This window comes from Mauremys reevesii, linkage group 1 (genome assembly GCF_016161935.1).
Source record: "Mauremys reevesii isolate NIE-2019 linkage group 1, ASM1616193v1, whole genome shotgun sequence".
Lineage (NCBI taxonomy): Eukaryota > Metazoa > Chordata > Testudines > Geoemydidae > Mauremys > Mauremys reevesii.
This window is the reverse complement of record NC_052623.1, coordinates 264,654,069-264,668,647: the sequence shown is the minus strand read 5'-3', so window position 1 is coordinate 264,668,647 and position 14,579 is coordinate 264,654,069. Positions and strand designations below refer to the sequence as shown.

The 14,579-nt window shown below is 41.3% G+C and overlaps 1 protein-coding gene across 5 annotated transcripts in view; it reads left to right on the top strand.

Moving 5' to 3' along the window:
• LARGE1 (LARGE xylosyl- and glucuronyltransferase 1) overlaps window positions 1-14,579 on the top strand; it is a 360,789-nt gene that overhangs the window by 206,109 nt on the left and 140,101 nt on the right. For all 5 annotated transcript variants that reach the window (XM_039494588.1, XM_039494577.1, XM_039494568.1 and 2 more), the window contains one exon: window positions 8,885-9,056. In XM_039494588.1, the coding sequence (XP_039350522.1) occupies window positions 8,885-9,056 (172 nt within the window). The remainder of the gene's footprint in view (window positions 1-8,884; window positions 9,057-14,579) is intronic.

The window sequence follows — 14,579 nt, the reverse complement described above, 5'->3', positions numbered from 1 at the left end:
CACCGTAACCCTCTCTAACTGGGGCCTGCCCTTATTTTCTTTGTCCCCTCCCTTTGGTCAGTGCCTCCATTACTCTGGTAGTCAGGCTGGGGTAGTGTCCCCAATTTATTCTGCTCCCAGCCACCTGTATCAGGGCTTGTTGGGAGTTTTTCAACTAGGGCGCTTTTCTCAGTCCTCCCTTGGCCTTCACAGCAGCAGAAGTAGGAATGTTTCAGAAGAGAGAGGAGCTTTTTCTGGTCCTCTGCTGAGTCTCTCGTCCCCCCTATTGACTAGAGAGCCTGCCCTCCTCTACTGCTCCATGTCCCCTCTTTCCTCTCTTACTGGAAAGCCCCAGTCAGAGGCTGCTCTGGGACCCTCAGTTTGGCTCCTCCCCTCATAGCTCAGCCCCATCCAAGCACCTAAAAAAAAAAAGTAGCATTTACAACCCTGCTTAAACACCCTGATTCAGGAAAGCATCCCTCTTGAGAAGGATGCGTAAGCATGTGTTTTAAGTTCCATTGAACCCAGTGGGACTTAGGCAGGTGCTTTCCTTAATGAGTGCAGAATGTCAGCAGATTACTAGAGCTATGTGTTTCCTGCCTCTCATGCTCATTTAGATACTTCATTTAGAACTAGAGGGTAATCAGTATCCACGTGGAAAAATCTGCAGGGATTCTCTCCTGTCAGCTATCTTGGGGCGGGGGGGAGTAATCATTTTAAAAAATGATTGCTATAGTTCTCTGAGCTGGCACAGCACAGGTTTTGGCTTTGGGAGAGCCATTATGAATGTTGATCTAGAGTGTACAAAACCAGACTCAAGCATCTTTGTGGAAGAAAAAACGTGACAGCTCCATGTGTATGTGACTCACACTGAAATAGCAGCTGTCCTGAATTAACAGAGAGGAGCCTGCAGATTTGCAGATGGGGGCTCATTTTATTCTGAGGTGTTGTAGTCTACATTAGGCTTCTTTTCTTAACATTTTGCAACAGTGGGAGCAGTGGGGGAGACAGGATGTCTGTTGGCATGGTGTTTTAGCCACCTTGTTTTTCAGATATGGTCTCAGCGTGGTTAAACATGCTTTTGATGCAGTAGTTTACTCTAGCACTCTGTTTGAAATAGTTTTCCTAATAATTTTATTCATGTTTACCACAATTCATCACTCCTTTACCAGCCCAAAAGCCACTTTGTGTTGGTTACAAACACAATACAAATACAAGCATATGTACCTATATTTTATACCCTAGCAACAATAGCACTGGCCAAAATACTTAACCACAGGTAGAGGCCCAGGAGACACCTTCCCATCATAGTGTGACTCCAGAGGTGTAAGGAAAAGCTTTGAAAAAGAAACCCATGAACAACCTTGCTTTTCAGACACTATTGCAAACAAGTGATGTCACTGCTGGTTATCGGATTTTTGCTAAATCTTGGTGAGTGACTTTAGGGCTGAACCTTGCTCCCTTTAAGTATCAGAGGGGTAGCCGTCTTAGTCTGGATCTGTAAAAGCAGCAAAGAATCCTTTGGCACCTTATAGACTAACAGACGTTTTGCAGCATGAGCTTTCATGGGTGAATACCCACTTCGTCGGATGCAAGTGGGTATTCACCCACGAAAGCTCGTGCTGCAAAACATCTGTTAGTCTATAAGGTGCCACAGGATTCTTTGCTCCCTTTAAGGTTTTCTTCATATCTCAGTTTGTCATATTTTTCCCTAGTTACTGGATTAAGCAGTTCTTTTCAAAACGCGCTTATATAACTAATTATTTACTGCACCCGGTACCCAATTAGCCATGTTTTCTCAACCCAAACCTTAAGTAAAATAATGCTGGTATTTCAAGGGTCATTACAAGTTTAACCTTCTTTCTCATGATTTTGTTCCATTTGGTCACATGCTTTCAGTCTATTACTCATGCTAATATCCAAACTCAATTTAGAGCCATAGTTCTCTCAGGTCTAACATGGGTTTATAATCCTAGACACTCTGACCATTGTTCCTAGTGCCGGAGAATCTTGTTTTTACACGGCTCCTGCCCTTCCTGGGTTGTCATTCTGAAGGTTGAAGGCAATTTGACTGAAAGTGATCATGAAATGATAGATTTGATTATTCTAAGGAAAGGAGGGAATGGGAGCAACAGAATAAGGATAATGGACTTAAAAAAAAGACTTTTACAGACTTGGAGAACTGGTAGGTAACGTCCCATGGGAAGAAAATCTAAGGAAAAAAAGGAGTTCAGGAGAGCTCGCAATTTTTCTACAAGGTCATATTAAAAGTGCAACAGCAAACTATCCCGCTGCAAAGGAAAGCTAAGAGGAATAGTAAGAGGTTAATCTGGCTCCATCAGGGGAGCTCTTTAATTACCTGACAATAAAAATAACATAATAAAAAAGAATTCTACAAAAAATGGAAACATGGTCAAATTGCAAAAAGATGAGTACAAGAGATTAACACAAGCATGTAGGAACAAAATCAGAAAAGCTAAGACACAAAATGAATTATACCTAGGAAGGGACATAATAAATGAAGGAAAATGTAGACCCACTATTTAGTGGGGAAGGAGAACTAATAACAGACAACATCAAGAAGGCTGAGGTATATTTTGCTGCAGTCTTCACTAAAAAGGTTAATTATGACCAGATACTTAATATAATTAACATTAACAATGAGCAAGAAACGCAAGTCAAAATAGGGAAAGAACAAGTTACAGAATATTTAGATAAATTAGATGTATTCAGGTCAGCAGGGCCTTATGAAGTGCACCCTAGGATATTTACAGAACTAGGTGAAACAATCTCAGAACCATTAGTGATTATCTTTAAGAACTCATGGAGGACAAAGTACCTGTCTTTAAAAGGGGGGTAGGGGAAAAGAGGACCTGGGGAATTATGGACCAGTCAGCCTAACTTCCAGCCTAACCTGGAAGGATACTGCAACAAATTATTTAACAGTCAGTTTGTAAGCACCTAGAGGATAATAGGGTTATAAGTCGTAGCCAGTATGGATTTGTCAAGCACAAATCAAACCAAATTAACCTAATTTCCTTCTTTGACAGGGTTACTGGCCTAGAGGATGGGGGGAAAGGTGCAGATGAGATAGGTATATTTTGGTTTTAGTAAGGCTTTTCACAAAGTCCCACATGTCATTCTCATAAACAAACTAGGGAAATATGCTCTGGATGAAATTACTATAAAGTGGATGCATAACTGGTTAAAAGACATAATCAAAGATTAATGATCAATGGTTTGCTGTCAAAGTAGGGGGACTTATCTGGTGGGGTTCTGCAAGAGTCTGTCCTGTATCTGGTACTATTCAATATTTTCATTAACAACTTGGATAATGGAGTGGAGGGTATGCTTATAAAATGTGCAGATGACACCAAACTGGAAGGGTTTGCAAGCATTTTGGAGGACAGGATTAGAATTCAAAACAACTTTGACATACTGGAGAATTGGTCTGAAATCAACAAGATGATATTCAATAAAGACAACTGCAAAGTACTACACTTAGGAAGGAAAAATCAAATACACAATTACAAAATTGGGAATAACGGGCTAGGTAGTAGTACTGCTGAAAAAGATCTGGGGGTTATGGTGGATCACAAATTGAAGATGAGTCAACAATGTGATGCAGTTGCTAAAAAGGCTACTATCTTTCTGGAGTGTATTAACTGGGGTGCTGTAGAAATGGGTAGATAATTGTCCCACTCTACTGGGCAGTAGTGAGTCCTCAGCTGGAGTGCTATCTCCAGTTCTGGGTGCCACACTTTAAGAAAGATGTGGACAAACTGGAGAGAGTCAAGAGGAGTGCTACAAAAATAAGAGGTTTAGAAAACCTTAACTATCGAGGAAAGGTTAAAAAATGGGCATGTTTAGTCTTTAAAAAAGAAGACTGAGGGTGGACTTGATAAGTCTTCAAGTATATTAAGGACTGTTATAAAGAGGATGGTAATCATTTGTCCTCCATGTCCACTGAAGGTAGGACAAGTAGTAATTGTCTTAATATGCCACAAGGGAGGTTTAGGTTAGATAATAGGAATAACTTTCCAACTATAGGGATAGTTAAGCACTGGAGTAAGTTTCTAAGGAAGGTTGTGGAATTCCTGTCATTGGAGGTTTTTAAGAATAGGTTACACAAACACCTGTCGGGGTGGTCTAGGTATAATTGGTCCTACCTTTGTGCAGGGGGCTGGACTAGTTGACCTCTCAAGGTACCTTCCAGTCTTACATTTCTATGATTCTGATTCCTAGCATCCTCTTAGTTGGTAACTGTATAACTTACTGAATATATCACCACCTCCCTTTCAGTCACGTCTTTTACAGTCCCCCTGCTTTCTTACTTGTTCTGTATCTTCTGGGGATATTGGTTGCTATGGAACTGACTCTGATACTACATGTAAGGCAAAATGATTCTCAAACATAATATAACTGCGTCATTTTTTTTGTGATGATAAAAGTCAAGGTGATTTGTAATCTGCAGCAAAATATTTGTACAAATAAGAGTCTATTTTTGTCACACATTATCTGAAATGTAGGGGATGTCTTATAAGTTGTAGAATTTTACAAGAATTTGTGGCCAGGAAACCTTACTTAACTTTAATTCTGTCCTTAACTTTTAAGTGCTTGTCTTTGCAACTTTTATGTTCTAATGTTTTTTTCCATGTGAATATATAAAACATACAGAGAGAGAGAATATGTGATTCTATTGTGCAATATAAAGAGGTGGTCTTGGCACAAGTTTGGAATGGCCCCATTACTCGTGGATGGTGAAGCCATGAGCAAATTATGCTGCTCATCCCAGAAATAGTGCTGATGGTGTCAGAGGGAATCTCATCCAGTTTTTAGGAGCAGTTTTGGTGACCTTGTTAAAGGTGAATACGGGGAATTGCTGGCGATATCCAGGACTCCTATTTGTGGCATAGAGAACTCTACATCAGAAAAACACATTGCACCTACAAGCTTTATCATTAATTGCCTAGTCCTACTTGTGGATATCCAGTTTAATGGATAAATGTAAAATGCCGAACCAGCTCTGAGGGACCACTTGGACTGAGGACTACTCATGTCATTTTCAGTGATCCTTCGAAATGGCGTAGGTTTCAGTGCTGTGGGACTGTCATTTCTCAGTGCCAAATCTGAAGGAATTACCAGGCAAAGGGTCTCATCCCTACCTTGACACATTACAGCAGTATTAGAAATTAGGAGGAATCCTGAATGCAAAGAAGTGAGCAGCTCCTGGAAGGTGACTCTTGTGATTCTTACCACCTTTTTCCTTCCCTGCTTGTCTCTGCGTGTATATGAATCCTCTGACCCCCCTGCCATATTAGTCTTATTTGCATAAGCATATTATGAGGTACTGTAGTGCAATATTGCATTTTCACTAATTAGACTAGGGACATACTATCTAAAATTAATAACATAGGAATGGATATTATATTCATGAAAGCAAGCCTGAGTCTTTAAAATTGTATTAACCCTTTTATCACACCAGTACAGGTGCAGAGCTGTTCCCGTGTTCAGATTGGGCAGGTGCTTCAGGCACAGGACCCAGGATAAAATCCAAATTTGGGGTTGGGGATATTCCTTTACCAACACTATCATATGATGGTCCATTCCCCATGACACCATGCAGAGGAGAGAACAGGATCAATGAATCATTTTGAGTATAGGTCTGTTTTTAGGGTTGGAATCCCAATTATCCTCTTGGTTCTACACAGCTCTGCCTGGTTTAAAAAAAAACAATTCTGAAGAGCACTTAAGGTTCATTTATATATGTACAAAATTACCCACTGTGTGCGTTTTTAGGTAAGAAAGAAACTAGATTTCTTTACTAAGCACTGTAGCTTGGTAACGCACGATATGACAATGGGAAGAAAGAAAAGATGAGGCAAGGAAGTGGACTATTAAAGCCAGTTTTGTTTTGTTTTTACAACGTGGCCTGTGTTTGTGTATCTGTAGTGACTTGCTCACTAAGGCCCTTACTCTAGTTTCTCTTATGATGATTTATGCCAGGGTAAGATCAGAATCCGTCGCTGAGTTTTTTGTGCACTGTAGCGATGCGGCGACTCACTGGCACGGCGCCTCCTGGTGGTCGTCCTGGGAATTAGCTCTTCCAGCTCCGGAGCGCTCTCTGCTGGCCAATGTCCCGCTTTCCGCTGGCCCCGTGTCCCTCCCAGACCCTGGTGCCCCTTTACCTTGGGTGCTGCCCCCTGGCAGTACCTCCACTCTCTGGGTCTCCCCACCCAGGGGAACCCCCAACCCTCTACCCCCACCTCGTCTCAGTGGCTACTGCCAGTCACCATCTAGCCCCCGCTCACTGGGGAAAACTGCAGTCTATACCACTCATCATCGGCAAGCGGGGTTTGGACCTGCTGCCTTTGCATACCCTGGGCCGCACCTCTGCAACCCCAGTACCCTTCCCGGCCTTTACCAAGGCCTGCAGCCTGTGGGTTTTCTAGCCTGGAGTTCCCCAGCTCCTCTGGCCTTTCCTCAGCCTTGCTCCACTCTAGGTACCCTGCTGAGCTCCCAAGCAGCCAGGCCCATTTCTCTACAGCTAGAGAGAGACTGCCTGAGCTCCTGGCCCACAGCCTTTTATAGGGCCACCTGTGGCCTGATTGGGGCGTTGCCCCAGCAGTGGCTGCTTCCCCAATCAGCCTCGTTTTCTGGCTCCCAGGGCTAGCCCTTTCCCAGGGCTATTTTAACCCCTTCAGGGTTGGAGTGGGTGACCACCCTGCTACATGCACTATCACTTCCAAGTGTACAAACGTGTAAATCCTGTTTGTGAGAGCAAATGAGTTCTGTGCATGTACATTTGATTGCATCTGTGTGCAAGTCACAGTGCTAAAAAAAAAATAGTCTGTATGCAAATGATTGCACATGTAAAGTTTCAGGCATACAAATAGAAGCTAAGCTGAGGTCCCTTCAGAAAAAAAACCCTTCATTTTAATTTAGTACTGTTCAAATTTCTCTCACTTTGGGACTTGTTTTGAGACCACATGATGATATTTCCTACCTTACTCCCTAAAATTTTAATGGGATAGGTTGCTTCAGTATCTGCCATCTGCCTAATGAACTGCATAGGGGTGTAAAGGTCTGTGTCTGGTGCTGAAAACTAATAGAATATAGATGAAAGCTGTACCCTGTTTTAAAGGGAATAGAGCAGGTCATCTTATATCAGCAGAGCCCTAGTTATGGTGTAAAGCAAACTTGTACTGTATATTAGAAGAGAAATGCATTATAGCAGTTCAGCCTAAGCAGCTATTCCTAACCTTTCCTCTCCCAAATTCCAAGTCATGTTCAGGCACTCATTTTGCAATGGGAAGGTTTTTCGGCGGGGAGGAAGGAGAGTATAAGAGAAATTGGCGCTTCTATGCAAAATATGTCTCAGATAGTAATTCAGAGATGCTAGTGAAGTGATCTGAAACAATAAAATAAACCTGCTCTCTGTTAGAAGTCAGGTTTATACATGCCTGCCTGGTGCTAACTTCTTCAGCGCTCAGCATACTGGTAAATCCTGAAGTCCATCCATGCCCAGGCGTCCCACAGTCAAAATTTTAACTGAAGCAATGGGAGCCATGCTTGAGTGAAAACTGAGTGAGGACGTCAGGACTTAGTGAATGCTCTGTAAGACATTAGACAGAAGGAACATCAGACATGAGACTAAGGTAAAATTTTCAAAAGCATGGGACTTAAGAGCCAAAGTCCCATTTTTCAAAGGTGGCTTTTGGCATTTAGGAACCTACGTCTTATTGAAAGTCAGTGGATCTTTCAGGTTGTCTACACTATAAGCGCTACAGTGGCTACAACAGTGTAGATGCTTCCTACAGTGATGGAAAGAGTTGTTCTGTCAATGCAGGTAATGTAACCACCCCCCCCTTCTTCCCAAGAGGTGGTAACTAAGTCAACTGAAGAATTCTTCTGTCGCCTTAGCCAGGTCTACACCAGTACTTAAGTCATTTCAGTTATGGTGTTCCAGGGTTGGATTTTTTCACACACCGCCTCCATGTGGTGTAACTAGGTCGCCCAATATTTTAAGTATACACCAGACCTTAGGAGCCTGAATGTCTTTCACGTTTAAAAATTAGATTTAGGCTCCTAAGTCACTTTAGGTACTTTTGAAAAAATCACCTGAAACTTTGTCGAAAGGTTTTGAATTTTGTCCCATTTTTGGTCAAAAAGTTTCAAATTTTTGTTGAAATTTTTTGAAATTCCCTCCTTTTCCTCCTCATTTTTGACCAGTTCTATATGCTGCCACATGACAGCAGTTAGGAGTGGTAAGAACTGGAGTGAGATGACATTTGGTAGGAAGGTCTTTGTCAGCTTTCAAAGTAAAGGGTTATACCAGTTTCTTGTCCCATTGTTCCCAAGTGACCAACATTTTGAAATGTGGACCTGCTGACCATCATAAGACCTCCAAACCCCGCTAAATATAAAGAGAGGGAAAAGCATTTGTTCTGTCTCCTCAGAGTTGGTCATTTCTGGGAATGGCAAACACAGAATTGTTTTGCTTTGGTGTGAAAATGAAAGCAGTGTAAAATACACATGGGATTTTGGATTAAAGGTGTATTTTAATTTTACCAAGACACACAAGGATTCAACAAGGTTGGAAAGGCTGGTTCAATTTTAATTATATTCAGTGAAGCTGTGGCCTCAAAGAACTTACTTTGTGATTCAAGCTTTTAGAAACTTTAGTACATTTCTGATGTTGGCTTAAAACCAGCATTTCAGATGTCTGCTCAGGGCTGCCTCCATATGGTTCTATTATTGCTGGCCCCCAATAGTAGTTCTTCCCCCACTGCAAGAACTAACGTCAGGAAGATTTTGGAAACCTATATCTATAAAACAATATGTCTCTAACTAAGCTTCTTTTTTCCCCCTTTTCTTCTTCCCCCCACTCCTTTTTTCCCATTAGTCGGAAGTATCCTGGATCCCCAACAAACACTACTCTGGGATTTATGGGTTGATGAAGCTGGTTCTGACAAAGACTCTCCCTTCCAATCTCGAGCGAGTCATTGTCCTCGACACAGACATAACCTTTGCCACTGACATTGCTGAGCTATGGGCCGTCTTTCACAAGTTCAAAGGTATTCTAATACCATTTTTAATGCTTCTTTTGTAAACTAAGCTGGGGGGAAAGTTGAGATTTATTTTTAAATACTTCTACTCTTGTGGTTTCTGGTGTTGGAATATGTGTACTCTGCTTGCTGCTTTTCTTCACAACAATGCGGGCTCAGTTGTCAACACTAATTTGGGGCAGTTTTGTTCTTCCTAATGTTTTGGTGGGCATGGGGAGTTCAGGAATAAGGTGCATAGTGGGGAGAGGAATTATTATTACCTCCTAAAATGTGATTCTAGGCAACTTTAGATGTTTAATACTCAAATAACCTCATTATTTCACATTATTTTTATTAATAAATCCAAATGGATTGTTTTAAACATAGCCTCTATTTGTTATCACTGAAAATGAGGAGAACCTACTTGGAGTGATTCAAGGGAGGGCGGATTATTGCCTGCAATTATGTGAATGAAAGGAAAATATTTCCTGCTTTGGTTAATAAGTCGATAAAGACATCTGCTGGATATAAAGTGTCTGGAGTAGATTCCCTCAGTCCTATCCACTGCCATTACCTCCCTGAAGTCTGTCACACAGTTTGACGAGGAGAGAGCCATTTTCAAAGCAAATGGGTAAGGAGGGGCTAGCCACACAACTCCCATTTAAAAACTATAGCACTCAGTGACTTTGGACTCCTATTTTCTCTCCCACAGGAATCTACCAAGTTTATCACTCCTGCCACACCACTCTCACTCTTTAAATATTGAAACCTTCTTTTTTGTTGTTTGATATTTTTCTTCTCTTCAGACTGGCTAGGAGGGATGACTACCACTTGTTCTCAGATCACAGAGAGATTTGATTCTTGAATGGCGCCATGAATTTCCAGCATGCATGACAACTGTACTTATAAAATCAATCTTTAACAATTATTTTAGGCTTCTTTAGTCCATGCCTCAGTTTTCCCATTACTCTTCTCACAATAACTTGGAAAAGACCTCTTTGGGACAATTCGGTGTGTTCCTGATACGGTACTTAGCACAACAGTAGTAATACTGCTGTTAAGGGAAGTTATCTCCTCCGTAGGAGTCTGACACCATATCCTACTCCATCCTAGAGGGCAATTTTAGAGCTAGTGATTCTCTTAGTAGAAATGTTCAGACACCAGTTATTGGCTAGAAATGGCTGTTGGAAATCTCGTGATAATTTCATCTGATGTTTCAGCAAGTAAAAGTATTTTCACAGCAGGTATAGGATGGAGAGGGACAGAGCTTCCTTTTGTGGGATCCTGGAGGATAGCAGATATTACACTCCAGCACAGCCTCTTCCCGTTTACAAACACACACACAGAGACACATCTGAAATCTGTGGTTCTGTTTGTTCCCAGGAAGTCTAAATTTTCCAGTTGATCATAAGGATTTAGAGAGGCTGATGGTTCAAATTATCTTTTCTAGGACAACTTATGTAGAAGAGGTTTAGGTTGAGGATGGTCTTTCAGCATAGACATGTCAGATGTCTTGAGAGGCCCAAATTAAATTTGTGGTTATGGCTTGTAACCCAAGGCTATAGAGTTAGGGATATCCTATGTCCTTGATCCACAAAGGGTCTCCCACAAATTCATAGATTCAAAGAGTTTAAAGCCAGAAGGAACCAATAGATCATCTCATCTGACCTCCTGTATATCACAGACACTTAAATTTCACCCTGTTACCCCTGTTTAGTTCCTTTCTTCACAGGGTATTGTGAGGAAAAAATCATCAATAAAAACAGGAGATTTGTGCAAAGATCAAGGAGAGAGAATATGCCCCTTATATAATAACTAATATTGTAGTTGGTAAGTTACTGTTACATTCAACATCGCTCAGTCGGGGGAAAATGATATAGGATGCTTTTTAGAACCATTGCCATTTCTGTTATTTGTTTATTTGCTCCTCTGCATATGCAGTTACCAGAGTTGCTCAATCAGGGTAGCTGAGTGCACAAATTACGCATATAAATATGTGCACTTGGTTATTTGAAAATCTTTTAACTGAAGTGGCACCATTAGGCTTCAGAGTTGACACATCATTGAGATTAATATGGGAAACACACAGCTCTTAGATGGTTTTAGAAATATTGTTTCAGGCTATGTCACATTTAGAAGGTTATCTCTGCAACCATAAGGGCTAGATTTTTATTAGTGTAGTGGAAATTTTCATTCTGTATAATCTGAATCTTTCATTGAGGGCTGGATATATGCATTAAGGGGGGGGCAGATCCAGCTTGTCAGCTATGAGTTTGACATTCCTGCTTTAGCCTCTTTCTCTCCCTGTCTCTCAAAGTTAAGCATGGTGCAGTATCTCTTTCTGTACGGTAGATTTTTTAAACAAACAATATATTAATATTAACTTCAAAGGTTTCTGTCTGCAGCCAGTCTGGTAGGGGCAGGCTTCTGAGGCTTAATTTACACAGGTTAGGTTTTCCATTAATTTCACATTGGATTCTGACAGTTCCATACTTGAGAAACCATCTAGCCTAGGGGCAGGAAAACAAGACCATAGAACATACACATTCTTGGATAAAGTGCTGTAAAATGTTTCAGGCAATAAAACATAGTGTAGCCAATCCACTTTCATTGCAGAAATTGTGTGAATTCTGCTGAGAATAGAACGAGTTTTAAACTATGTTCTCTGCCGTCAGTCATAGAATTTTTAAAAGGCCCCATCAGCTAGTTGTTTTGTTATATTGATTCTTCCATCCTCTTAGCAATGAAAGATTTTTTCCCCCTCCAAATTTCTGATTTTGTCTTTAATTATTTAGTAAACATTGTTTTCCCCTAGCCCAGGTTTGAATGGGGCAGAGCCATTTTGGCTCTGACTTTTTCACTCTTATTTGAATTACGCATGGGGGGCCCAACTTTGATCAGGACCCCATTGTGCTAGATGGTGAGAGACAGTCCCTGCCTCAAAGAACTTACAGTCTAAACAGACAAAATAGACAAAGGAAGTATTAATGCTTTCCTTTTATAGATGAAAACGGAGGCACAGAGGATTAAGTGATTTGCCCAAGGTCATACAGCCAGTCTGTGGCAGAACTGGGAACTGAACCCGAATCTCCCAAATCCTAATCCAGTGCCATTACAATGAAATCATTTTTTCTCTGAGTATATTGGCATGGGAACCAGGTTTCTTTTAAACATTGTTCCATCAAAAACGGCTTCTTCTAATACAGTCTGAAAGTCCGTATGGATGGGGCCAAAACATATTAGAGCTATCTTTAAAAGCCATGTTCTAGCCTACCTATATCTTTAGATCCCAATACAGAATTTATTCACTGTTTTCAAGAGACCCCTCCCTCTTGCACATTTAATCATATTGTTTCCTAGTTGAATTCCATATCTCCTTCTCCCTTTTGAAGTAGTGTAGACTAGTCTTTTTTCTTCTACATTCTTCTATTTTATTTTTTTACTTTCTCTCTCTCTTTTCCCCATTCCCACTTCTCTGCTTTGGCCTCTTGGTAATTAGATGAGTGAAAAGCACATAGCAGTATCTTTATAAGGCAGCTGGGATTGTTGTTGCTGTTGGACAAGGTTCTTCAATTTACCTTTAATCTCAGTAGGTTACAACCCAACCTGTGGTGTAAGAGCTATGACCAGACAGAAACACATTTCTCCAACAACGACCCAGGCTGTGAACCACAAAACTAACGTGAATGTTATTCAAGCTAGGGAGACTTGCAGGGACCATCTATACCTCTGTTGCCTCTGATGGGTATGGGTCTCCACACAGAGATAGGATTAGGCAACCCTAATTGCCTACTGGCAGCTAGCACTTGCTATCTTTGCTTGGTTTTGCCTAGTCATTGTCATGTGTAAGCAACAACTCAGAAGCATGTGTGAGAGCCAAGCAGTTCCTGGGTGGGGCATGGTGTTGAAGAGTCAGTTTTAGGCATGCATCTGACGAAGTGGGTATTCACCCATGAAAGCTCATGCTCCAAAACGTCTGTTAGTCTATAAGGTGCCACAAGACTCTTTGCTGCCAGTTTTAGACTTAACGCTATCATTTACTTCAAAGGTGCTTTGGTGATTCTTGGGACAAACCCTAAGCATACCAGCCTTGGAGAATGTGGCTAGCCTCTGATGCCACTCTAATGCATGTGCAATGTCAGTCAATTCCACAGTCCAATTGGCCACTTGCCTTTGCAGCTGTACTTAACTATAAATATTTGGAAGTTGTTTAAAAATCAACTGACTGTAGTAAGTAAAATAAATGATATATTTCACATAATCCCATATGCAGATCAGATTACCCAGCCTGTCTACATTTGTTTTCTATATATAAAAATTTTCTCTGAAAAAGCTTGTTAAAGAATTAAGATGTACGCAGCATCCCATATTGTCCAAGCAGCTAAAGAGGAGAGTGGACAGATAGGAACTGAAATCCCAGTTCTTATACCTTGCATGGATAAACACAAGCTACAGAACCTGTTTGCTTTGTGTCAAGAGCTCAAACAGTGATAAAAATCTGTACTGACATCATAAATACCAGAAAAGGTCAACAGCGATTTGGGTGCAGGGTCTAGTGCCCACAGCTGAAGAGGGATTGGCACATAGTCAATCCCAAACTTTAAATTTGTAAACACTCAGCATGTAGGCGTTTTGGCACATTGCTCTGCAGATTGCCTGAGGTAACAATCTAAATTCATGCAATCTCGCACCTTCTTTAGCAGAAAAAAGAAATTCCTGTGTAGGTGGTTTAGTAATGCTCCTACAAGAACTATTATCTGTACAGTTTATATATCATGTGTGTGTGTTGCTTTTAATTTTTGTGTGAAGTTAATGTGCCTGAAAGTGAGGGGCTGACAAATCAGCTAGAGTCAGGAATAGTGTAGGAAGGTGCTCTTTCAGTTTCCCCCAGTGTAGCTCTCTTAAAGTAGCTCAGTCTTGATAATTTCTGCTAATCCTTAGCCTTGGCCTTTCTTACACAAAGACAGCACTCAGTCCTTTTTTGCACGTAACTATAGTTCCCTCCTGGCCAAGATGGAGTCTCCTCTGCAAGTGGCTCTAGCCAGGAAAAGGTGCACATGGGATGCAGCAGGGAAATTCCCTTTCACCCCAGGGGCATCTGTTCCACCTCCACATGCATGTGCACCCCCCCCACACACACACAATAGTACAACAAATATAGGAAAGGGAAATACTTATTTAAAGAGGGATGAATGTAGAAAAACAACAGCAGGAGAAGATGGGGGAACAACATGAGGACTCACGGGCCCAGTGGTACCACAATAAAAAAGGATAGACACTGAGCAATGCATTTAGACTCAGGGTATGTCTACACTACGAAATTAGGTTGAATTTATAGAAGTCGATGTTTTTAGGAAGCGATTTTATACAGTCGATTTGTGTGTGTCTCCACTAAGCGCATTAAGTCGGCAGAATGCATCCACAGTACCATGGCTAGCATCGACTTTCGGAGTGTTGCCCTGTGGGTAGCTATCCCACAGTTCCCGCAGTCTCCGCCGCCCATTGGAATTCTGGGTTGAGCTCCCAATGCCTGATGGGGCAAAAACATTGTTG